General features: G+C 54.2%; 1 protein-coding gene across 1 annotated transcript; it reads left to right on the forward strand.

The window, feature by feature from the left end:
• Positions 1–2,312: 2,312 nt before the first annotated feature.
• Positions 2,313–23,459, forward strand: LOC116954076 (interferon regulatory factor 8-like). Its single transcript, XM_076052137.1, has 7 exons — positions 2,313–3,952; positions 8,993–9,182; positions 10,887–10,948; positions 15,943–16,009; positions 18,150–18,545; positions 19,842–19,954; positions 22,070–23,459. The coding sequence occupies exons 1-7, from the start codon at positions 3,662–3,664 to the stop codon at positions 22,220–22,222; spliced, it is 1,272 nt and encodes a 423-aa protein (XP_075908252.1). The 5' UTR covers positions 2,313–3,661; the 3' UTR covers positions 22,223–23,459.
• Positions 23,460–24,407: the final 948 nt, after the last annotated feature.

A 24,407-nucleotide genomic window follows, 5' to 3' on the forward strand; every position in this document is an offset into this window, starting at 1 on the left:
GCTATAGTGTCAGTATAGTTTTTACTCTATAGTAGTTTCTACTGACTCTTTATATACCTAAACACCCTGTGCTATAGTGTCAGTATAGTTATTACTCTATAGTAGTTTCTACTGACTCTTTATATACCTAAACACCCTGTGCTACAGTGTCAGTATAGTTTTTACTCTACAGTAGTATCTACTGACTTTTTATATACCTAAACACCCTGTACTATAGTGTCAGTATAATTTTACTCTATAGTAGTATCTACTGACTCTTTATATACCTAAACACCCTGATCTATAGTGTCAGTATAATTTTACTCTACAGTGGTATCTACTGACTCTTTATATACCTAAACACCCTGTGCTACAGTGTCAGTATAGTTTTTTACTCTATAGTAGTATCTACTGACTCTTTATATACCTAAACACCCTACAGTATACACAGGGTGTTTAAATACGATGGACCCAATTTCAAAGCAGTATATTTCACGGTGGCAACATGTTATAATTACACACAAAGTTACAAACGGTTTAATGAGTTATGAAGCTTTACTAACCATTTTATATATGCTCTATGTGCCTTCCACCTGCTGTACGGTAGTTTTTATCGTTTTAATTACTTGGGCAGTTTCAATGCTCGTCTTAGTTGATTTGGTTTTGCCATTCGATGCCCTGTTGATCATTGTAACCGTTCATTTGCAGCGCTTCTTTAACGTGTTGAATTTAACTTCTCAGACTGTCACCATCTGACACTTTCTTAGCTCGATGAATGAGCGTCTTGATAAGAGCAGATTTCTGTGCACAGTGATGGTGTGACTAAGCATTCAGATAGGCGTCAGTGTGCGTTTTCTTTCGACCCCGTCCGAGCAGAATATCCATAAATGGTAGAGTTATGTCAGCTTCCACTTCCGTGGTGAACATTGGGCCATCGGTAGCGAGATGTTAACTACCTCGCCAGGTATACAGGAGGTCGTGGCTTTGATCCCGACTCTGACGATGCCTGCTGCTGTATATTTGGAGTTTGCGTGTCTCTCTCTCTCTCATCATCATCACGGTGGCTAGGAGATGTTAATTACCTCGCCTGGTATACAGGAGGTCGTGGCTTTGATCCCGACCCTGACGCCTGCTGCTGTATATTTGGAGTTTGCGGTGTCTCTCTCTCTCTCATCATCATCACGGTGGCTAGGAGATGTTAACTACCTCGCCTGGTATACAGGAGGTCGTGGCTTTGATCCCGACCCTGACGATGCCTGCTGCTGTATATTTGGAGTTTGCGTATCTCTCTCATCATCACGGTGGCTAGGAGATGTTAACTACCTCGCTAGGTATAGAGGAGGTCGTGGCTTTGATCCCGACCCTGACGATGACTGCTGCTGTATATTTGGAGTTTGCGTGTCTCTCTCATCATCACGGTGGCTAGGAGATGTTAACTACCTCGCTAGGTATACAGGAGGTCGTGGCTTTGATCCCGACCCTGACAATGCCTGCTGCTGTATATTTGGAGTTTGCGGTGTCTCTCTCATCATCACGGTGGCTATGAGATATTAACTACCTCGCTAGGTATACAGGAGGTCGTGGCTTTGATCCCGACCCTGACGATGCCCGCTGCTGTATATTTGGAGTTTGCGGTGTCTCTCTCTCGCTCTCTCCCCGTCAGTCGCGTGGAATTTTCTCCGGGTTCTCAGGCTTTTGTTCCCTCCACATTTAGAATGGACGTCACGCGTTTTAAATCTTTGGCTGCTGTACATTTCCACACGACGATCGTGATGATAAGCACCCACTTAGTTGAGCCTTCAATTGTGATGGCCAGGTCGCTCCTGATCAAGAGCCACACTTGCCGCTCAGCGGGGGCCACACCGGCTAAAATAAAACGCAGTTTCTCAAAATAGTTTAACACATAGGCTTTCGCGACCAATATGATCCGTATAATATAGGGGTTTTTTTGGGTTTAGATCGCTGGCTGTCCACCTGATGATGCTTGTTGTAATTACTGGCGAAACGTTTTACTCAGATTGTGAATCTTGACTTCAAGCTTCCGTAACCGCAGGAATGCATATTCTTTTGGGGGTCTTTTGGTAAAGTCACGTAGATAGGTTCAAAGAAAATAACAAAAAACTCCGAGTAATTTGTAAATGTTGTGGGATTTATTCTCCAACACACCGGTGTGCTGTACCAGTAACGAATCAGCACATTCTCTTTACGCGACAAACCTTTCTAATTGGCCGTGTCGGGTCGCGGCGGGTATACCGACACCCGTTTATAGATTTACGCGATTTAACCCAACACAAAATCCCCCGCACATGTTGTGGAGTTCCCCAAACCGGTTGTGAGTTTCAAAGATGCGCCAGATAGAGCCTCTCACCGACTGCTGGGGCAAGTGCCGTTAACGAGCACACACACACCACACACACTACACCACACATATACACCATACACACACCACATATACACCACACACCACATATACACCATACACACACACACTACATATACACCATACACACACCACACACAGACCACACATACACTACACATACACCACACACAGACCACACACACTACACACACCACACATATACACCATACACACACCACATGTACACCACACACCACATATACACCATACACACACACATACACTACCCACACACACCACATATACACCACACACACACACCACACATACACCACACCACACACAGACCACACATACACTACACATACACCACACACACACCACACATACACCACACACAAACCACACATATACACCATACACACACCACATATACACCACACACACACACTACATATACACCACACACACACACCACACACAGACCACACATACACTACACATACACCACACACACCACACATATATATACACACACACACCACACATACACACACCACATATACACCACACACACACACCACACACAGACCACACATACACTACACATACACCACACACACACACCACACATATATACACACACACACCACACATACACACCACATATACACCACACACCACATATACACCACACACACCACATATACACCATACACACACAACATATACACCACACAACAACAACCGTCATTCGCCACTAAGTGGCGGTGACGTCACCACGACGCTTGTGCCAGGCTATGTGCACCTTGATGCCACATGAAGTGTCGAACGCCCGCTGACAGGAGGTCACGGGGCAGACCCAGGTGCCACGGGTCGACTGACTGAGATAACTGGCTGAAACACACAGACCACACACACCACACACACACACACCACATATCCACCACATACACTGCAACATACACCACACACACCATACACTACACACACTGCACCCATACCCCCCACACATACTACACCACACACACATACACCACACACACATACTCCACACACACATACACCACACACACCATCATACACCACACACACACATAAACCACACACACACATACACCACACACACACATACACCACACACACCATCATACACCACACACACATACACCACACACACATACTACACACACACACTACACACACACATACACCACACACACACATACACCACACACACACCACACACACATACCCCCCACACACACAGGCCACTTGCCAGCGTCGCACGCTCAACCTGTGCTCGGGGTGTCTGAGCGCATGCGACAGCAGAGTGGTGGTGGTGGTGTCGGGGTTGGTGGTGTTGGTGGGGTTGGTGGTGTCGGGGTTGGTGGTGGTGGTGGGGTTGGTGGTGGTGGTGGTGCCATGCAGAGGACGCACGCGGCGGGGTGTGCCGCCTACCGCCTGCGCCACTGGATCACCGACCAAGTGGACGGGGGCAATTACCCGGGGCTCGCGTGGGAGGACGAGGCGAGGAGCACGTTCCGCATCCCGTGGAAGCACGCGAGCAAGAAGGAGTACAGACACGAGGAGGACGCCGCCGTCTTCAAGGTGGGGGCGGGGGGGGTGGGGGGAGGCTGCCACGGGTGTCGATGTTAACTCGCTCGCCTGGTATGAAGGAGGTTGTGGGTGTCTCCTTCCTCTCATCCCCCTCTCATCCCCCTCTCATCCTCCTCTCATCCCCCTCTCATCCCCCACTCATCCCCCTCACATCCCCCTCACATCCCCCACTCATCCCCCTCTCATCCCCCTCTCATCCCCCTCTCATCCCCCACTCATCCCCCTCTCATCCCCCACTCATCCCCTCTCATCCTCCTCTCATCCCCCTCTCATCCTCCTCTCATCCCCCACTCATCCCCCTCTCATCCCCCTCTCATCCCCCACTCATCCCCCTCTCATCCCCCACTCATCCCCCTCTCATCCCCCTCTCATCCTCCTCTCATCCCCCTCTCATCCCCCACTCATCCCCCTCTCATCCTCCACTCATCCCACTCTCATCCCCAACTCATCCCCCACTCATCCCCCTCACATCCCCCACTCATCCCCCACTCATCCCCCTCTCATCCCCCTCTCATCCCCCACTCATCCCCAACTCATCCCCCACTCATCCCCCTCACATCCCCCACTCATCCCCCACTCATCCCCCTCTCATCCCCCACTCATCCCCCACTCATCCCCCTCACATCCCCCTCACATCCCCCACTCATCCCCCACTCATCCCCCTCTCATCCCCCACTCATCCCCCTCTCATCCCCCACTCATCCCCCTCTCATCCCCCACCCATCCCCCCCTCATCCCCCCCTCATCCCCCACTCATCCCCCCCTCATCCCCCCTCATCCCCCACTCATCCCCCACTCATCCCCCACTCATCCCCCTCTCATCCCCCTCTCATCCCCCACTCATCCCTCTCTCATCCCCCACTCATCCCTCTCTCATCCCCCACTCATCCCCCTCTCATCCCCCACTCATCCCCCTCTCATCCCCCACGTGTCTCCCCTCTCATCCCCCTCTCATCCCCCTCTAATCCCCCTCTCATCCCCCTCTCATCCCCCACTCATCCCCCACTCATCCCTCTCTCATCCCCCTCTCATCCCCCACTCATCCCCCTCTCATCCCCCACGTGTCTCCCCTCTCATCCCCCTCTCATCTCCCACTCATCCCCCACTCATCCCCCACTCATCCCCCTCTCATCCCCCTCTCATCCCCCACGTGTCTCCCCTCTCATCCCCCTCTCATCCCCCTCATCCCCCTCTCATCCCCCACTCATCCCTCTCTCATCCCCCTCTCATCCCCCACTCATCCCCCTCTCATCCCCCACGTGTCTCCCCTCTCATCCCCCTCTCATCCCCCTCTCATCCCCCACTTATCCCCCACTCATCCCCCTCTCATCCCCCTCTCATCCCCCTCTCATCCACCTCTCATCCACCTCTCATCCCCCACTCATCCCCCACTCATCCCCCTCTCATCCCCCACTCATCCCCCACTCATCCCCCTCTCATCCCCCACTCATCCCCCACGTGTCTCCCCTCTCATCCCCCTCTCATCCCCCTCTCATCCCCCACTCATCCCCAACTCATCCCTCTCTCATCCCCCTCTCATCCCCCACGTGTCTCCCGTCTCATCCCCCACTCATCCTCCTCTCATCCCCCACTCATCCCCCACTCATCCCCCACTCATCCTCCTCTCATCCCCCACTCATCCCCCACTCATCCTCCTCTCATCCCCCTCTCATCCCCCACTCATCCTCCTCTCATCCCCCACTCATCCCCCACTCATCCTCCTCTCATCCCCCTCTCATCCCCCACTCATCCTCCTCTCATCCCCCACTCATCCCCCTCTCATCCCCCACTCATCCCCCTCTCATCCCCCACGTGTCTCCCCTCTCATCCCCCTCTCATCCCCCTCTCATCCCCCTCTCATCCCCCTCTCATCCCCCTCTCATCCCCCTCTCATCCCCCTCTCATCCCCCTCTCATCCCCCTCTCATCCCCCACTCATCCCTCTCTCATCCCCCTCTCATCCCCCACTCATCCCCCTCTCATCCCCCACGTGTCTCCCCTCTCATCCCCCTCTCATCTCCCACTCATCCCCCACTCATCCCCCTCTCATCCCCCACTCATCCCCCTCTCATCCCCCACGTGTCTCCCCTCTCATCCCCCTCATATCCCCCACTCATCCCTCTCTGATCCCCCTCTCATCCCCCACTCATCCCCCTCTCATCCCCCACTCATCCCCCACGTGTCTCCCCTCTCATCCCCCTCTCATCCCCCTCTCATCCCCCACTCATCCCCAACTCATCCCTCTCTCATCCCCCTCTCATCCCCCACGTGTCTCCCCTCTCATCCCCCTCTCATCCCCCACTCATCCTCCTCTCATCCCCCACTCATCCCCCACTCATCCCCCTCTCATCCCCCACTCATCCCCCTCTCATCCCCCACGTGTCTCCCCTCTCATCCCCCTCTCATCCCCCTCTCATCCCCCTCTCATCCCCCTCTCATCCCCCTCTCATCCCCCTCTCATCCCCCTCTCATCCCCCTCTCATCCCCCTCTCATCCCCCACTCATCCCTCTCTCATCCCCCTCTCATCCCCCACTCATCCCCCTCTCATCCCCCACGTGTCTCCCCTCTCATCCCCCTCTCATCTCCCACTCATCCCCCACTCATCCCCCTCTCATCTCCCTCTCATCCCCCACTCATCCCCCTCTCATCCCCCACGTGTCTCCCCTCTCATCCCCCTCATATCCCCCACTCATCCCTCTCTCATCCCCCTCTCATCCCCCACTCATCCCCCTCTCATCCCCCACGTGTCTCCCCTCTCATCCCCCTCTCATCCCCCTCTCATCCCCCTCTCATCCCCCACTCATCCCCCTCTCATCCCTCACGTGTCTCCCCTCTCATCCCCCTCTCATCTCCCACTCATCCCCCACTCATCCCCCACTCATCCCCCTCTCATCCCCCTCTCATCCCCCACTCATCCCCCTCTCATCCCCCACGTGTCTCCCCTCTCATACCCCTCTCATCCCCCTCTCATCCCCCACTCATCCCTCTCTCATCCCCCTCTCATCCCCCACTCATCCCCCTCTCATCCCCCACGTGTCTCCCCTCTCATCCCCCTCTCATCCCCCACTCATCCCCCACTCATCCCCCTCTCATCCCCCACTCATCCCCCACTCATCCCCCTCTCATCCCCCTCTCATCCCCCACTCATCCCCCTCGTGTCTCCCCTCTCATCCCCCTCTCATTCCCCACTCATCCCCCACTCATCCCTCTCTCATCCCCCTCTCATCCCCCTCTCATCCCCCTCTCATCCCCCACTCATCCCGCACTCATCCCCCTCTCATTCCCCACTCATCCCCCACTCATCCCCCTCTCATCCCCCTCTCATTCCCCACTCATCCCCCACTCATCCCCCTCTCATCCCCCTCTCATCCCCCTCTCATCCCGCACTCATCCCCCTCTCATCCCCCTCTCATCCCCCTCTCATCCCCCACTCATCCCCCTCTCATCCCCCTCTCATCCCCCTCTCATCCCCCTCTCATCCCCCTCTCATCCCCCTCTCATCCCCCTCTCATCCCCCTCTCATCCCCCACTCATCCCCCACTCATCCCCCTCTCATCCCCCTCTCATCCCCCTCTCATCCCCCACTCATCCCCCACTCATCCCTCTCTCATCCCCCACTCATCCCCCACTCATCCCTCTCTCATCCCCCTCTCATCCCCCACTCATCCCGCACGTGTCTCCCCTCTCATCCCCCTCTCATCCCCCTCTCATCCCCCACTCATCCCCCACTCATCCCCCTCTCATCCCCCTCTCATCCCCCTCTCATCCCCCTCTCATCCCCCACTCATCCCCCACTCATCCCCCTCTCATCCCCCTCTCATCCCCCTCTCATCCCCCTCTCATCCCCCACTCATCCCCCACTCATCCCCCACTCATCCCTCTCTCATCCCCCACGTGTCTCCCTTCTCATCCCCCACTCATCCCCCTCTCATCCCCCACTCATCCCCCTCTCATCCCCCTCTCATCCCCCACTCATCCCCCTCTCATCCCCCACGTGTCTCCCCTCTCATCCCCCTCTCATCCCCCTCTCATCCCCCTCTCATCCCCCACTCATCCCCCTCTCATCCCTCACGTGTCTCCCCTCTCATCCCCCTCTCATCTCCCACTCATCCCCCACTCATCCCCCACTCATCCCCCTCTCATCCCCCTCTCATCCCCCACTCATCCCCCTCTCATCCCCCACGTGTCTCCCCTCTCATACCCCTCTCATCCCCCTCTCATCCCCCACTCATCCCCCACTCATCCCTCTCTCATCCCCCTCTCATCCCCCACTCATCCCCCTCTCATCCCCCACGTGTCTCCCCTCTCATACCCCTCTCATCCCCCTCTCATCCCCCACTCATCCCCCACTCATCCCTCTCTCATCCCCCTCTCATCCCCCACTCATCCCCCTCTCATCCCCCACGTGTCTCCCCTCTCATCCCCCTCTCATCCCCCACTCATCCCCCACTCATCCCCCTCTCATCCACCTCTCATCCCCCACTCATCCCCCACTCATCCCCCTCTCATCCCCCTCTCATCCCCCACTCATCCCCCTCGTGTCTCCCCTCTCATCCCCCTCTCATTCCCCACTCATCCCCCACTCATCCCTCTCTCATCCCCCTCTCATCCCCCTCTCATCCCCCACTCATCCCGCACTCATCCCCCTCTCATTCCCCACTCATCCCCCACTCATCCCCCTCTCATCCCCCTCTCATTCCCCACTCATCCCCCACTCATCCCCCTCTCATCCCCCTCTCATCCCCCTCTCATCCCGCACTCATCCCCCTCTCATCCCCCTCTCATCCCCCTCTCATCCCCCACTCATCCCCCACTCATCCCCCTCTCATCCCCCTCTCATCCCCCACTCATCCCCCTCTCATCCCCCTCTCATCCCCCACTCATCCCTCTCTCATCCCCCACGTGTCTCCCCTCTCATCCCCCACTCATCCCCCTCTCATCCCCCTCTCATCCCCCTCTCATCCCCCTCTCATCCCCCACTCATCCCCCACTCATCCCCCTCTCATCCCGCCCACCACCGCCACCCCACAGGCGTGGGCCATCTTCAAGGGCAAGTACCGGGCTGGCGAGGACCGTGCTGATGCGAGCACGTGGAAGACGCGGCTCCGCTGCGCCCTCAACAAGAGTCCGGACTTTGAGGAGCTGAGCGACCGCAGCCAGACGGCGAGCAGCGAGGCCTTCAAGGTGTACCGCATTCTGCCAGAGGAGAGCACCACGCGATGTGAGTGTGTCTCTGTGTGTCTCACGACCAGTAGTGTGTCTCTGTGTGTCTCTGTGTGTCTCACGACCAGTAGTGTGTCTCTGTGTGTCTCACTGTCAGTAGTGTGTCTCTGTGTGTCTCTGTGTGTCTCTGTGTGTCTCACGACCAGTAGTGTGTCTCTGTGTGTCTCACGACCAGTAGTGTGTCTCTGTGTGTCTCTGTGTGTCTGTGTGTGTCTCTGTGTGTCTCACTACCAGTAGTGTGTCTCTGTGTGTCTCACTGTCAGTAGTGTGTCTGTGTGTGTCTCTGTGTGTCTCACGACCAGTAGTGTGTCTCTGTGTGTCTCACTACCAGTAGTGTGTCTCTGTGTGTCTCACTGTCAGTAGTGTGTCTCTGTGTGTCTCTGTGTGTCTCACGACCAGTAGTGTGTCTCTGTGTGTCTCTGTGTGTCTCACTGTCAGTAGTGTGTCTGTGTGTGTCTCTGTGTGTCTCACTATCAGTAGTGTGTCTCTGTGTGTCTCTGTGTGTCTCACGACCAGTAGTGTGTCTCTGTGTGTCTCTGTGTGTCTCACGACCAGTAGTGTGTCTCTGTGTGTCTCTGTGTGTCTCACGACCAGTAGTGTGTCTCTGTGTGTATCACTGTCAGTAGTGTGTCTGTGTGTGTCTCACTACCAGTAGTGTCTCTCTGTATGTCTCCGTGTGTCTCACTGTCAGTAGTGTGTCTGTGTGTCTCTGTGTGTCTCACTACCAGTAGTGTGTCTCTGTGTGTCTCACTGTCAGTAGTGTGTCTCTGTGTGTCTCACTGTCAGTAGTGTGTCTCTGTGTGTCTCACTACCAGTAGTGTGTCTCCGTGTGTCTCACTGTCAGTAGTGTGTCTGTGTGTCTCTCACTACCAGTAGTGTCTCTCTGTGTGTCTCTGTGTGTCTCACTGTCAGTAGTGTGTCTCTGTGTGTCTCTGTGTGTCTCACTACTAGTAGTGTGTCTCTGTGTGTCTCACTACCAGTAGTGTGTCTCTGTGTGTCTCACTGTCAGTAGTGTCTCTGTGTGTCTCACTACCAGTAGTGTGTCCCTGTGTGTCTCTGTGTGTTTCACTGTCAGTAGTGTCTCTGTGTGTCTCACTACCAGTAGTGTGTCTCTGTGTGTCTCTGTGTGTCTCACTGTCAGTTGTGTGTCTTTGTGTGTCTCTGGGGTGCGTTGCCATACAGCGCTGTCGAATGTATTCGCTCCCAAAAGAAAGGTGTCCGTGCTGATGGGATGCGTTTTTTTTTTAAATATGTATCTCTTTACTTTAAATGTTTTCATGCTGAGAGACAAATATGGGAAGGAGGAGGAGGAGACATTGCGTATCAGTTTCGTGTTTCGATACCAAGGACACTGGGGGTCACCGCGGTGGCTAGGAGATGTCAACTCTCTCGCCTGGTACACGGGAGGTCGTGGGTTCGATCCCGACCCTGACGACTGCTGCTGTATATTGGAATGTGCGTGTCTCCTCTCTCTCCCCGTGGTCGCGTGGATTTGTCTCCGGGGTTTTCCACCTCCACATTTAGGATGGGCGTGAGCTCAGAGTCTTTGGCCTCTGCTCGAAATGTCCGCGTGATGAGCCGCTTTGTTGAGCTGTCATTTGTGGCCACGTCGCTTCTGATTAATATTTATACAGCTCAGTGGGCCTTTAGCTGGCGAAATAGAAATAGTTGATCAACGCTCGATTGTCCGTTGTCTTCACAGGTGACTGTGCCCGCAACAGCGATGAGATCATGCCACCGGAAGAACCTGAACAGATCCAGGAGGTACAGGTGCAACATCAACATCGTCGTCAACATCATCGTCATCGTCATCAACATCGACATCATCGTCGTCGTCGTCATTGACATCGTCATCGTCAACATTATCGTCATTCTCGTCATCAGCATCATCATCATCGGCATCGTTACCGTCATCAAGATGATCATCGTTATCATCATCATTGCGGTCAACAGGACTCAATCATGAGGGTCCTGCTACATGGGGGCATGCGGGTGAGCGTGCGGGTGAGTTGGTGAGCGTGCGGGTGAGTTGGTGAGCATGTGGGGTCGCGTGCGGGTGAGTTGGTGAGCATGCGGGTGAGTTGGTGAGTATGTGGGGTCACGTGCGGGTGAGTTGGTGAGCATGCGGGTGAGTTGGTGAGCATGCGGGTGAGTTGGTGAGTATGTGGGGTCGCGTGCGGGTGAGTTGGTGAGCATGCGGGTGAGTTGGTGAGTATGTGGGGTCACGTGCGGGTGAGTTGGTGAGCATGCGGGTGAGTTGGTGAGTATGTGGGGTCGCATGCGGGTGAGTTGGTGAGCATGCGGGTGAGTTGGTGAGTATGTGGGGTCGCGTGCGGGTGAGTTGGTGAGCATGCGGGTGAGTTGGTGAGTATGTGGGGTCACGTGCGGGTGAGTTGGTGAGCATGCGGGTGAGTTGGTGAGCATGCGGGCTAGCGTGCGGGTGAGTTGGTGAACATGCGGGTGAGTTGGTGAGCATGTAGGGTCGCGTGCGGGTGAGTTGGTGAGCATGCGGGTGAGTTGGTGAGCGTGCGGGTGAGTTGGTGAGCATGTGGGGTCGCGTGCGGGTGAGTTGGTGAGCATGCGGGTGAGTTGGTGAGCATGCGGGTGAGTTGGTGAGTATGTGGGGTCGCGTGCGGGTGAGTTGGTGAGCATGTGGGGTCGCGTGCGGGTGACTTGGTGAGCATGCGGGTGAGTTGGTGAGTATGTGGGGTCACGTGCGGGTGAGTTGGTGAGCATGCGGGTGAGTTGGTGAGCATGTGGGTGAGTTGGTGGGCATGTAGGGTCGCGTGTGGGTGAGTTGGTGAGCATGTGGGCTAGCTTCCGGGTGAGTTGGTGAGCATGCGGGTGAGTTGGTGAGTATGTGGGGTCACGTGCGGGTGAGTTGGTGAGCATGCGGGTGAGTTGGTGAGTATGTAGGCTAGCGTGCGGGTGAGTTGGTGAGCATGCGGGTGAGTTGGTGAGTATGTGGGGTCACGTGCGGGTGAGTTGGTGAGCATGCGGGTGAGTTGGTGAGTATGTAGGCTAGCGTGCGGGTGAGTTGGTGAGCATGCGGGTGAGTTGGTGAGTATGTGGGGTCGCGTGCGGGTGAGTTGGTGAGCATGCGGGTGAGTTGGTGAGTATGTGGGGTCACGTGCGGGTGAGTTGGTGAGCATGTGGGTGAGTTGGTGAGTATGTGGGGTCGCGTGCGGGTGAGTTGGTGAGAATGTAGGCTAGCGTGCGGGTGAGTTGGTGAGCATGCGGGTGAGTTGGTGAGTATGTGGGGTCGCCTGCGGGTGAGTTGGTGAGCATGCGGGTGAGTTGGTGAGCATGTGGGCTAGCGTGCGGGTGAGTGGGACGCGGGGCTGTAAAGGCCCGAGTCCCGGGTGAGTTTGCGAAACGCCCTCCGGTCCAAAGTTCGCTTGCGTGGGGGGAGCCTAGGAGTCGTCACAATTTTCGGGGAACTCGTTAAAAAAAAAACAACAACTCACAAGCACGACGAGACGGCCGAGAGCGTCGCTCTGCCGATTCCCTCGGCTCTTCTCCAGGAGGCTCCTTCCCTGCCAAGTGATCTGCAGTACGGGGGAAGGTGGGGGGAGGTGACGATTCCCACTCGCGGCCAAACACCGCTGGCGATTGTCTGAACCGCTGCTGACGCCTCCGCTGCGTCGTCCACTCGGCCCTGAATGAGTACCTGGTTGCGGTGGCATTGGTGGAGGCGGCCGGGCGAGCGGGTGCTGCTCGCCAACAGCGCACTTGCCCCAAGCGTCTGTTGCTGGCTATACGGGGGGATGGGGGATCTTTTGTCTGTTGTGTGTGTGTGGGGAGCGGGAGCGTTGCGCTCAAGAGCCCCGGCGGGCCGAGTTCGATTCCCGCTCAGTGCCGGATTATCCCAGTAGCACAAGTAGCTACTACTACACGTGTAGTAGTAGCTACAGCTACTACATATGTAGTAGTTGCTACTACTACACGTGTAGTAGTAGTAGCTACTACTACATATGTACATATGTAGTAGTAGCTACTACATATGTACATATATAGTAGCTACAGCTACTACATATGTAGTAGTAGCTACTACATATGTAGTTACTACTACATATGTAGCAGCTACTACTACATACGTAGTAGTACTACTACATATGTAGTAGAGCTACTACTAGTAGCTACTACTACATATGTAGCAGTAGCTACTAGTAGCTACGACTACATATATGTGTACTACTACATATGTAGTAGTAGCTACTAGTAACTACTACATATGTAGTAGTAGTAGTAGCTACTAGTAGCTACTACTACATATGTAGTAGTACACATATATGTAGTCGTAGCTACTAGTAGCTACTGCTACATATGTAGTAGTACACATATATGTAGTCGTAGCTACTAGTAGTAGCTACTAGTAGCTACGACTACATATGTAGTAGTAGCTACTAGTAGTAGTAGTAGCTACTAGTAGTAGTAGTAGCTACTAGTAGCTACTACGACTACATATGTAGTAGTAGCTACTAGTAGCTACTACTACATATGTAGTAGTACACATATATGTAGTAGTAGCTACTAGTAGTAGCTACTAGTAGCTACGACTACATATGTAGTAGCTACGGGCCCCGCACTTTCAAGGGCCCCTCGCTAAATGCTTTCAAGCTATCAATTCCGGTTCGGTGATTCTTCTGCACTTGCTCTATTACTATAGTACTATACCGCCTTCAACTTTTACCAACGACTGGGTGCTTAAGGTTAGCGATTCGTCGTATTATCTGGCTGTATAACAAATAAAACAAAAATTACAATTACTTTACCGCGCAAGTAAAAAAAAAATGTAGGTTTTAATATTTACGTCATGTTTTAAAAAAAAATTTGGGCCCCTTTATAACATTTGCTACAGGCCCCACACTCGCTCCATCCGGCACTGCTCCCGCTCACTGCCATCGACAACCGCTGACGGCGAATATCTGAACCGCTGCTGTGCCTTCCCTAGGTCGACTCAGCCTTGAAAAAAAAAGTACCTCCTGTGCGGTGTGCCGCTACTGTGGGGAGACAAAGGCGGCCGGGCGTGGTTGCCCGGCTCACCGTTTTCTAATTCGGCAAAAATTTTGACCGTGGGCGCCGGGGCACACATTGGCCTACTCTTCCTCGACTGACGTCACGGGATCTTTAACGTCCACGATGAGCGACGCGGACGGGCGCGTGGTCTCCTGTGGCCAGTACACAGTAGGCAGGATTGGGACATTCCACATTCCTATGGCGAGGTGGGACGGTGGGGGCGAGTCTATCCAAGGCACAAACAACCACCGTTGCCATCCCCGCAAAGTGGTAGCTATTTTATCGACCCCGGATGGATGACGACGACGATGATGATGAGTCAAGCACCCAAACCAGGATTTGAACTCGCAACCTTCCGGCTGCCGAGCCAACCCGTGCCATCGTGGGCCCTGACCCCGACTGTCGACGCTTTGTGTCCGGCCCCTTTACCACCCTTTGACGACATCGCCAGGCCCCGCGCGCGTGTCCCCCTGTCGCCGATCCTGTGACTGTGGGGAGGGGTCACGTGGGAAGAGGGGAGACAAAGGTGGACGTTGAGACCACGTGGGGACGGGGTGGGTGGGTGGGGGTGTCAGGACGACATTTCCGAGATTTATTGATGGTTTCAGTACGGAACCACTGACACACCCACAGACACAATGCACGCACGTAAAGATAGAGATCCCCCGTATAGCCTCCAACGAACTGTGCAGGCAAGTGGTTTTAATGAGCGCCCGTGAATCAAGGCCAACACGGCACAATGCAAGTGGGGTGGGCTGACCAACACCCACGCTCGACCGCCTTTAACTCCCAAGTGGCGATGTTTAGACAAGAAAATGGGTCTCTGCGCGAGTCTGTGGGTCTCAGCGTGAGTCTATGGATCTGTGTGTTAGTCTGTGGGCCTCTGTGTGAGTCTACGGGTCTCTATGCAGGTCTATGGGTATCTGCGTGAGAGTCTGTGGGTCTATGTGTGAGACTGTGGGTCTCTGAGAGAGTCTGTGGCTCTCTGAGCGAGTCTGTGGCTCTCTGAGTGAGTCTGTGGCTCTCTGAGTCTGTGGCTCTCTGAGCGAGTCTGTGGCTCTCTGAGTGAGTCTGTGGCTCTCTGTGTGAGTCTGTGGCTCTGTGTGAGTCTATGGCTCTCTGTGTGAGTCTGTGGCTCTCTGAGTGAGTCTATGGCTCTCTGAGTGAGTCTGAGTGAGTCTGTGGCTCTCTGAGTGAGTCTATGGCTCACTGAGTGAGTCTATGGCTCACTGAGTGAGTCTGAGCGAGTCTGTGGCTCTTTGAGTGAGTCTATGGCTCTCTGAGTGAGTCTGAGTGAGTCTGTGGCTCTCTGAGTGAGTTTGTGGCTCTCTGAGTGAGTCTATGGCTCTCTGAGTGAGTCTGAGTGAGTCTGTGGCTCTCTAAGCGAGTCTATGGCTCTCTGAGTGAGTCTGTGGCTCTCTGAGCGAGTCTATGGCACTCTGAGTGAGTCTGTGTCTCTCTGAGCGAGTCTGTGGCTCTCTGAGTGAGTCTATGGCTCTCTGAGTGAGTCTGAGTGAGTCTGTGGCTCTCTGAGCGAGTCTAAGACCACACTCCGGGCGACTGCGCTGCTTCTTGCGTGCAGCAGCCGCGGGATCTGGCGGACGACGGTGAGACATCGACGTCTTGACCGCCCGCGTTCCGTCAGTCGCACCGCTCCACGCCGTCGTCTTGTTTGACGCGTGGCGACCGACGCGGCGCCGCCGTGCGGGTCACACGTGCGCGTCCCGTCTGATTTACAGGTGTCCATGGCAGTGATGGAACCGGCGCCCTGGTGCTACAGCCCTGAAATGCTGCTCGACTACCCAGGTAATGATCAGTCACGCACGCACACACACACACACCCCGTGTAGCCTGTAGGAAGGAGCACCTATGAAGGCCCGGCACGGCACACGAAAGGGGTGGGTGGCCAGCACCACGCCCGGCCGCCTTTGTATCATCGATGTTTACGCACCGCTCAAGGTACTAATTTATTGCTGAAGTCGACCCAGGCGAGGCCCAGGATCGGTTCAGATAATCGCCACTCTGTGTGTCTATGTAGGTTGAACTTCTTTTGCACCGTACGTAGCCAACCGTGTTAATCGTAGGTGGCCGCGAGTGGGTCGCCGGGTTCCTGCGTGCGTAGCTGTCTGCCATTGCGTTTTTTGCAACAGGGCACGATCCGTAATATGATATTACGATTCGTAATATAATATGATATATCATATAATACTACATATATTATAATAAAATAGCATTTTATGTTATTATAATAATATATTATTATTGTAATAATATATTATTATTAGGTTGTTGGGGGTCGCCTGCGTCGCCCCCCACCAACCTGGTATTCATCACAGAAAGAAAGATACAGTTGTGCACTTACCAACGTAACGGAACGTCTGTCCCTGCGACTTGTTGATTGTGAAAGCGTACGCGGAGAGAAATGGGAAATTGTCGTCGTCGCAAAACAAATGGCAAAGTCGTGTCGGTGGGGGCCAAGTGGATTCTGGGAATCAACACCCAATCGCCTCGTTCTCTCTCTCAAGCGTTCATCGTATTCGTCATAGACAGATAGAGAAAGTTGTTTATATATAAATATCATTTTACATCTGGAAGACTTCATTGAAAACGACATTTCGTGTGAATTTTCTGTCGTCGTTAAGTAGATGATGGCCTTGCCGGGGGTTCGGTTCGATGCGGACTTTCACCTGTTTGGGATTGCGGGATCGAGATAAGGCGACGTAGAGAGCTGCTGGCCGTGCGAGAAGACCTTCGTCTGCAGATCGATGCCAACGTAATCGAGCGTCTGTCCCTGCGCCTCCATCGTTCATGCAGGGTGCGCGTAGGCTTGCAGCGCCCCCTGCATGAAAACGACGGAGCGTCCATCATATTCGTATCACAGAGAAAGTTTGGCGTTTATTCATTATTATAATATTATATTAGGATCCGTAATAATAATATTACGATCCGTAATATTGTTCTCGCGATAATTTCCCATGGATTGGCAACACAAAAATTCAAAGACCCCTCTCAGTTTCATTCTCACAGGGCTCCTACTCTGAAATACGCTTTTTTTTGGTACTTAATGAAATACGCATTGCGGGACGTTCTTTTAAAATCATTCTCTGAGGTTTAAGGAACATTTCCGGTGACACAATTGCATTGACAGGAGCAGCAGTTGTAAAAGTTCGAGCAATTTTAAATGAACCGTGGTCAGTCCTTCGCGTTGGTTGCTCCTACCTCTTCGGCGTCGCTATTTTTATTTTTTATTTTACGTCTTCTTCTGCCATTTCAACTTCGACGCTTCTTCGGTACACAGAAAATCCCGTGCAGCCAGTTCACCCGGCTAGTTTCCGGTGTGCTGGCGAGTAAAACCCACGGCATCTACAATTGTAACAACGTTCACAATTGTGAGTTTACTCTCCAACACACAACCGGTGTGCTGAACGAGGAACTAATTTGCACGTCAGATTAACTCATAGCCTTTCGCGACCAATGTCATCCATAATATATATTTTTTGGGATAGATCGCGTAGATATAAATGGCGTTAAACCCACCACCACCCGACACAGCCAATTAGTAAGGTTTGTCACGTAAACAGAACACGTCGATTCGTTACCAGTACAGCACACCGGTCTGTTGGAGAGCAAATCCACAACATTTATAATTGGCATTTTCTGTTTACGTGACAAACCTTACTAATTTGCTGTGGTGGTTGCGGGTTTAACGACACCTTTATATCCACGCGAACCAGCCCATAAAACCTCTCACGGATTATTGCCACATTTCGTGTACGTCACACACCTTACTAATTTGCTGTGTCGGGTGGTGGCGGGTTTAACGACACGCATTCATATTGGTCGCGATAGCTTGACCGCGTGTTCAAACGACCCTTCTTGCTACTCTGGCCCACTCCCCCCCGCCCTCCCTCTTCCCCACCACCGCCGCCACCACCACCACCACCAGACTACTCCGTCATCGACGTGCGGTTCTTCTACAAGGGCGCGCTGGTGAGCGAGCAGTGGGCGTCGCGGCTTTGCCGCGTGGGCCACCGCGCCCCGACGGTGCACGACCCCAGCGTGTACGGCCCCAGCGAGGCCACGCAGCTCCTCTTCCCGCCGCCGGCGTCCGCGCTCGCCGCTCCCGGCGACGCCAGGCAGCGGGCCCACACGGAGACTCTGCTCGCCAACGTGGAGCGCGGCGTGCTGCTGAGCGTGACGAGCGAAGGGCTCTTCGCCCAGCGCCTCTGCCGGGCGCACGTCTTCTGGTCGGGCCCCTGCGCCGAGACGCCGCCCGGAGCCCCCAACAAGATGGAGAGGGGCCCCCCCGTGCAGCTGTTCAACACGCGGCAGTTCATGAAAGGTGCGAGCGCGAGCGCGTGCGCGTGCGAGCGACGGACGCCACCGGGGGGGAGTTGGAAGCAGTCGCCCTCCCTGCGACGGTCCCCGAGGAGCGACGCTCACGGCAGCGAGCGGAGCGCCGGGCGGATACAATTGCGGCGAGTTGGCACAGTGGGGGGCTGCAGCTCTGTGCGTCTGCCGGTGATCTCTGTCGGCCGACCCGTGGCGCCTGCTGGGTCTGTGCCCAGACCTCCTGTCGGCGAGGCCTGCGACGCTTCACGTGGCCTGAAAGCGCACCTGGCCTGGCACAGGCGCCGTGGTCACGTCACCGTCACTTAGTGGCGAATGGTGGTTGTCATTGGGTGTGATGTCTGTTTGTGTGGGCGATGTAGGCGATGGGTGGGTGATGCGTGTGAGTGTTAGTGCGTGGGCGCTGTGTGTATGTGTAAGTGACGTGGGTAATGTGTGTGTGTGGGTGGGTGGCTGATGTGTATAGGCGATGTGTGTGGGTGGGTGATGTGTGTGTCTGCGTGGGGGCAATGTGTGGGTGGGTGGGTGAGTGGGTGATGTGTGTGGGTGGTGTGTGTGTCTGCGTGGGGGCAATGTGTGGGTGGGTGAGTGGGTGATGTGCATGGGTGGCACTGGTGTGTGCGGAGCGGGTGGGTGACGCGTGCGTGCCAGCAGGTTGTCAATTTGCAACTGAACGTGTGGAGGTGCATCAGATGAAACGGCCTAACGGGGGGGGGCTCGGTTGGTGGATCACGGCAGAGCTGGCGTGCGTGGCCGTTACGGCGTGTGGCCGGGTTGTGTGTTCCCCCGTGTTGCGTTGTTGTTGCCGCTGCTGCTTGTGTTGTTGCCCTGGAGACCGCGAGATCGCCCATCAGGGCCGCCGCCCTCATGGCGTGCTTAGAATTCCGCTGCACCAACAACCATGGCAGGACACCTGACGCACAAATGGAAATCAAAGACTGGAAATCAAAGACTCTCCAGGAGTAGTCGTCGCGCCCAGAAGCAGGCGGTGCGACGCGTAGCCACGCAATGACCCCCCGATCCGCAAAAATACGCAGTAGGAGCCATCGTTGTTGGGGGCATCGTCGTTGGGGGCATCGTCGCCGGGGGCATCGTCGCTGGGGGCATCGTCGCAGCCATCAACACCTCTGCTCGCTCCCGGGGCACCGTTGTCTGTGCTCGACCACCCGAATGTGAAATTGTTGCCGAATGTGAAATTGTTGCCGTTTGCTCTGCGTATCGCACATCAGGCGTACGAAGCAGAGAGAGAGAGAGAGTTGTTGTTGTTGTTGTTTGCTCTTGTTGCCAGAAATGAATCAGTACGTGACCTGGCACGGTCCGTCACCGCAGTTCGTCACCACTATCTGCTTCGGCGAGGAATTCCCCGACATGGACGGCGCTAAGAAATACGTCACCGTGCAGGTGAGCGCGTGGTGTGGCGTGGTGAGGCGTGGTGTGGCGTGGTGTGGCGTGGTGAGGCGTGGTGTGGCGTGGTGAGGCGTGGTGAGGCGTGGTGAGGCGTGGTGAGGCGCGGTGAGGCGTGGTGAGGCGTGGTGTGGCGTGGTGAGGCGTGGTGTGGCGTGGTGAGGCGTGGTGAGGCGTGGTGTGGCGTGGTGAGGCGTGGTGTGGCGTGGTGAGGCGTGGTGAGGCGCGGTGAGGCGTGGTGAGGCTGGGATTGTTTACCCAGGGGAGCCTTGTCGAATCCCCGCTCTCGTCTTCGCGAGGCTCCTGCCCGACTCTGAACTCCCACGGTGGATGGGAGCCGATCATTGCCCTGCGTGAGTTACACCTGGGTCACAGTGCCGGATTATCGCAGTAGCAACCGTAGCTACACATGCTACGGGCCCCGCACTTCCAAGGGCCCCGCACTTTCAAGGGCCCCGCGCTAAACGCTTTCAAGCTATCAATTCCGGTATCAATGATTCTTCTGCACTTGCTCTATTACTATAGTACTATACTGCCTTCAACTTTTACGAACGACTGGGTGCTTAAGATTAGCGATTTGTCGTATTATCTGGCTGTATGGCAAATGAAAAAATAAATTACTTTACTACGCAAGTAAAAAATGTGTTTTAATATTTAAGGTTTTTTTTAATTTAGGGCCCCTTTATAACATTTGCTACAGGCCCCGCACTAGCTTAATCCGGCACTGCTGGGTCGGGTATCAAACAACAACAACAAAACACAACACGTGTACTGTTCACGTGTCATCACCCCGACTGACACCAATGCCCTCGGCCCCACCCCTCAGCCCCACCTCTCCCATCAGCCTCTCCCTCCACGTTCCACTAGAACTGGTTACCGCTTTGCCACGTTCCACTTGAACTGGTTAGCGCTTTGCCACGTTCCACTTGAACTGGTTACCGCTTTGCCACGTTCCACTTGAACTGGTTAGCGCTTTGCCACGTTCCACTAGAACTGCTTACCGCTTTGCCACGTTCCACTTGAACTGGTTACCGCTTTGCCACGTTCCACTAGAACTGGTTACCGCTTTGCCACGTTCCACTTGAACTGGTTACCGCTTTGCCACGTTCCACTAGAACTGGTTACCGCTTTGCCACGTTCCACTAGAACTGGTTACCGCTTTGCCACGTTCCACTTGAACTGGTTACTGCTTTGCCACGTTCCACTAGAACTGGTTACCGCTTTGCCACGTTCCACTAGAACTGGTTACCGCTTTGCCACGTTCCACTAGAACTGGTTACCGCTTTGCCACGTTCCACTTGAACTGGTTACTGCTTTGCCACGTTCCACTAGAACTGGTTACCGCTTTGCCACGTTCCACTAGAACTGGTTACCGCTTTACCACGTTCCACTAGAACTGGTTACCGCTTTGCCACGTTCCACTTGAACTGGTTACCGCTTTGCCACGTTCCACTTGAACTGGTTACCGCTTTGCCACGTTCCACTTGAACTGGTTACCGCTTTGCCACGTTCCACTAGAACTGGTTACCGCTTTGCCACGTTCCACTAGAACTGGTTACCGCTTTGCCACGTTCCACTTGAACTGGTTACCACTTTGCCACGTTCCACTTTAACTGGTTACCGCTTTGCCACGTTCCACTAGAACTGGTTACCGCTTTGCCACGTTCCACTAGAACTGGTTACCGCTTTGCCACGTTCCACTAGAACTGGTTACCGCTTTGCCACGTTCCACTAGAACTGGTTACCACTTTGCCACGTTCCACTAGAACTGGTTACCGCTTTGCCACGTTCCACTAGAACTGGTTACCGCTTTGCCACGTTCCACTAGAACTGGTTACCGCTTTGCCACGTTCCACTAGAACTGGTTACCACTTTGCCACGTTCCACTAGAACTGGTTACCGCTTTGCCACGTTCCACTAGAACTGGTTACTGCTTTGCCACGTTCCACTAGAACTGGTTACCGCTTCGCCACGTTCCACTAGAACTGGTTACCGCTTTGCCACGTTCCACTAGAACTGGTTACCGCTTTGCCACGTTCCGCTTGAACTGGTTACCGCTTCGCCACGTTCGGCCGGAACCGGTGACCGAGTGTGATGCGTCATGGGCCCCAGGTGGAGGCGCGCTTCGCGAGGCTTCTCTACGAGAAGGCGAAGGCAGAGGGCGCCTGCTCCTTGCGCGAGTTCGAGATCTCCGCTCCCAACAAGGAGGACGAGATCCTGGACATCATCAAGAGTCTGTGCGACAGCATCGCCATCTCCTCCTAGCGCCGGAGTCTCCTCTCTCGCCCTCCTGCTCCTCCCTCCCTCCTCCTCCTTCCTTCCATCATCCTCCCTCCCCCCTCCTTTCCTTCTCCCCTCCTCCCTCCATCATCCTCCAGCACCTGAACCGGTCCTGGGCCTCCCCTAGGTCGACTCGGCCTCAATTGAGTACCTGGTGCAATGTGTAAACATCGCCACTCGGGTAACAAAGGCGGCTCCCGGCGTGGTGCTGGCCACCCACCCCTCTCGTGGTGCCGTGCCAGCCTGCCTCATCGGTGCTATTCCGCTAACAGCACTTGCCCCAACAGTCTGTTAAAGGCTACACGCGCGATGGCGGCCCAGCTCTTGCGAAGGACGTCGCGGGGATCGTTAAACGTTGCCCGCGAAGTGACGCGCAGGGCTGTCGCCAGCCACGCGCCACCACCCGACACGGCCAACTAGTAAGGGTTGTCACGTCAACAGAACGTGGCCAATTCGTCACTAGTACAGCACTAGTGTATAGTGTATTATACTAGTACAGCACTAACCGCTGTGTTGGAGAGCCAAGCCACAACATTTACAATCTGAGTACGACCGGTTAGTGCTGTGCTAGTGACGAATTGGTCACGTTCTGTTTACGTGACGGCCTTTACTAGTTAGCTGTGTCGGGTGGTGGCGGGTTTAACGACACAACATTTATACATTTACGCAATCCAACCCAAAGAAACCCCCCCCCCCCCCCTCTACTGTGGATGATATTGGTCGCGAAAGGCTCTACGTCTTAACAAAGTGGTTATACTGCCCTCTTGAAAGACCTCGTACACCTACCCCGCCATAGGAATGTGTAATTTCCATTTGGTCCAGGAAACTGCTTAAAATGTTTTTTTTTTTTAATATAGAGCACGTGCTGTATGTGTAAACACGTGTCGTGAATTATAACTCAAGATACGTTCTTCAGTGCATGATGAACCGTCCACATCCTTACCGGCTTGTGATGATCATGGCTATTATCACCTGAGACTCATGATTTTATGATCGTGTAAATTATCGGATGATGATGATTTTAAATGTTTTGCTAAATTATTGAATTATGCTGATAGCGGTGATTTCTTTCGTGACTCTCAGCAGGCTCAGCCAGGTTTCACTTCCCTGTTTAAATAAAAACAAATTCACGTTGCGCGAGTCGATTACCGTTTTATGGTGCTGATGATTGATGGAATGATTGTATCGTGATCATACTAATAAACATTCCGATGATGCTGAAGATACTGATGATGGTCAAATTATTGCACGATAGTGATGATGTTGCTGTTGATGATTGAATTCTTGGATGAATATGATGATGATGATGATAAGTATGATTCTGATGTTTTAATCTTTGGATGATGATGCTGATAGTTGAGTTATTTTGCCGCTGATAATTATTACGACTGGGTGGGTGGCCACATCACCCACGCCCGGCCGCCTTTGTCTCCCCAGTAGGCCATGTTGATGCACCGCACCAATAACTAATTTGAGGCTGAGTCGACCTAGAGGATGCCCAGGAGCGGTTAAAATCGCCACGGTTATTGGTCGTGAGCGGGAAACGAACTCGGGTCGCTGGGTTCCTAGCGCAACGCACTAACCACTACGCTACCACTCCCCACGGGACATACCAAGACAAAGATCCCCCATATAGCCTTAGACTTGCGGCAAGTGCTGTTAGCGAGCACCTATGAAGGCCGACACGGCACAGGAGGGGGTGGGTTGCCAGCAACCACGCCCGGCCGCCTTTGTCTCCCCGAGTGGCGATGTTTACACACCGCACTAGGTACTCATTTGAGGCTGAGTCGACCTAGGGGAGGCCCACGACCGGTTCAGATAATCGTCACCGATGTTGGCCGTGAGCGGGAATCGAACCTGGGTCGTCAGGTTTGTAGCGCTAACCGCTACACTACCGCTCCCCACAACACGCATACAGACACACACAAACACTACGAATAGATTCACCCTTTGATCTTTGCGCAGCTTGCAGAAATAAATAAAACCACAAACGAAATATCCACGTTACTGGGTGACGCTGCTGCTGCTGCTGCAAAAGTTTCGCACAACAAATAAATCAACCCAACACTCTCCGTGCCAGAGACACCACCACATGTGTGTGGCCTTCATGAACAAAAAACCCCTCAAGTGACATTTTGGGCAATGTCACGTTGCTATATATAAAAAAGGA

The sequence above is a fragment of the Petromyzon marinus genome, chromosome 54 (genome assembly GCF_048934315.1).
Source record: "Petromyzon marinus isolate PM22_M1 ecotype Great Lakes invasive population chromosome 54, UKy_Petmar_22M1.pri1.0, whole genome shotgun sequence".
Lineage (NCBI taxonomy): Eukaryota > Metazoa > Chordata > Hyperoartia > Petromyzontiformes > Petromyzontidae > Petromyzon > Petromyzon marinus.

What these genes read in the sequence shown, in the direction of transcription:
- LOC116954076 (XM_076052137.1), top strand. Translation starts at nt 3,662, where the DNA reads ATGCGACAGCAGAGTGGTGGTGGTGGTGTCGGGGTTGGTGGTGTTGGT. An exon ending in AGGACGCCGCCGTCTTCAAG is followed by an intron (nt 3,953 to 8,992) that starts GTGGGGGCGGGG and finishes GCCACCCCACAG; the next exon opens with GCGTGGGCCATCTTCAAGGG. An exon ending in CACGCGGCAGTTCATGAAAG is followed by an intron (nt 18,546 to 19,841) that starts GTGCGAGCGCGA and finishes TCTTGTTGCCAG; the next exon opens with AAATGAATCAGTACGTGACC.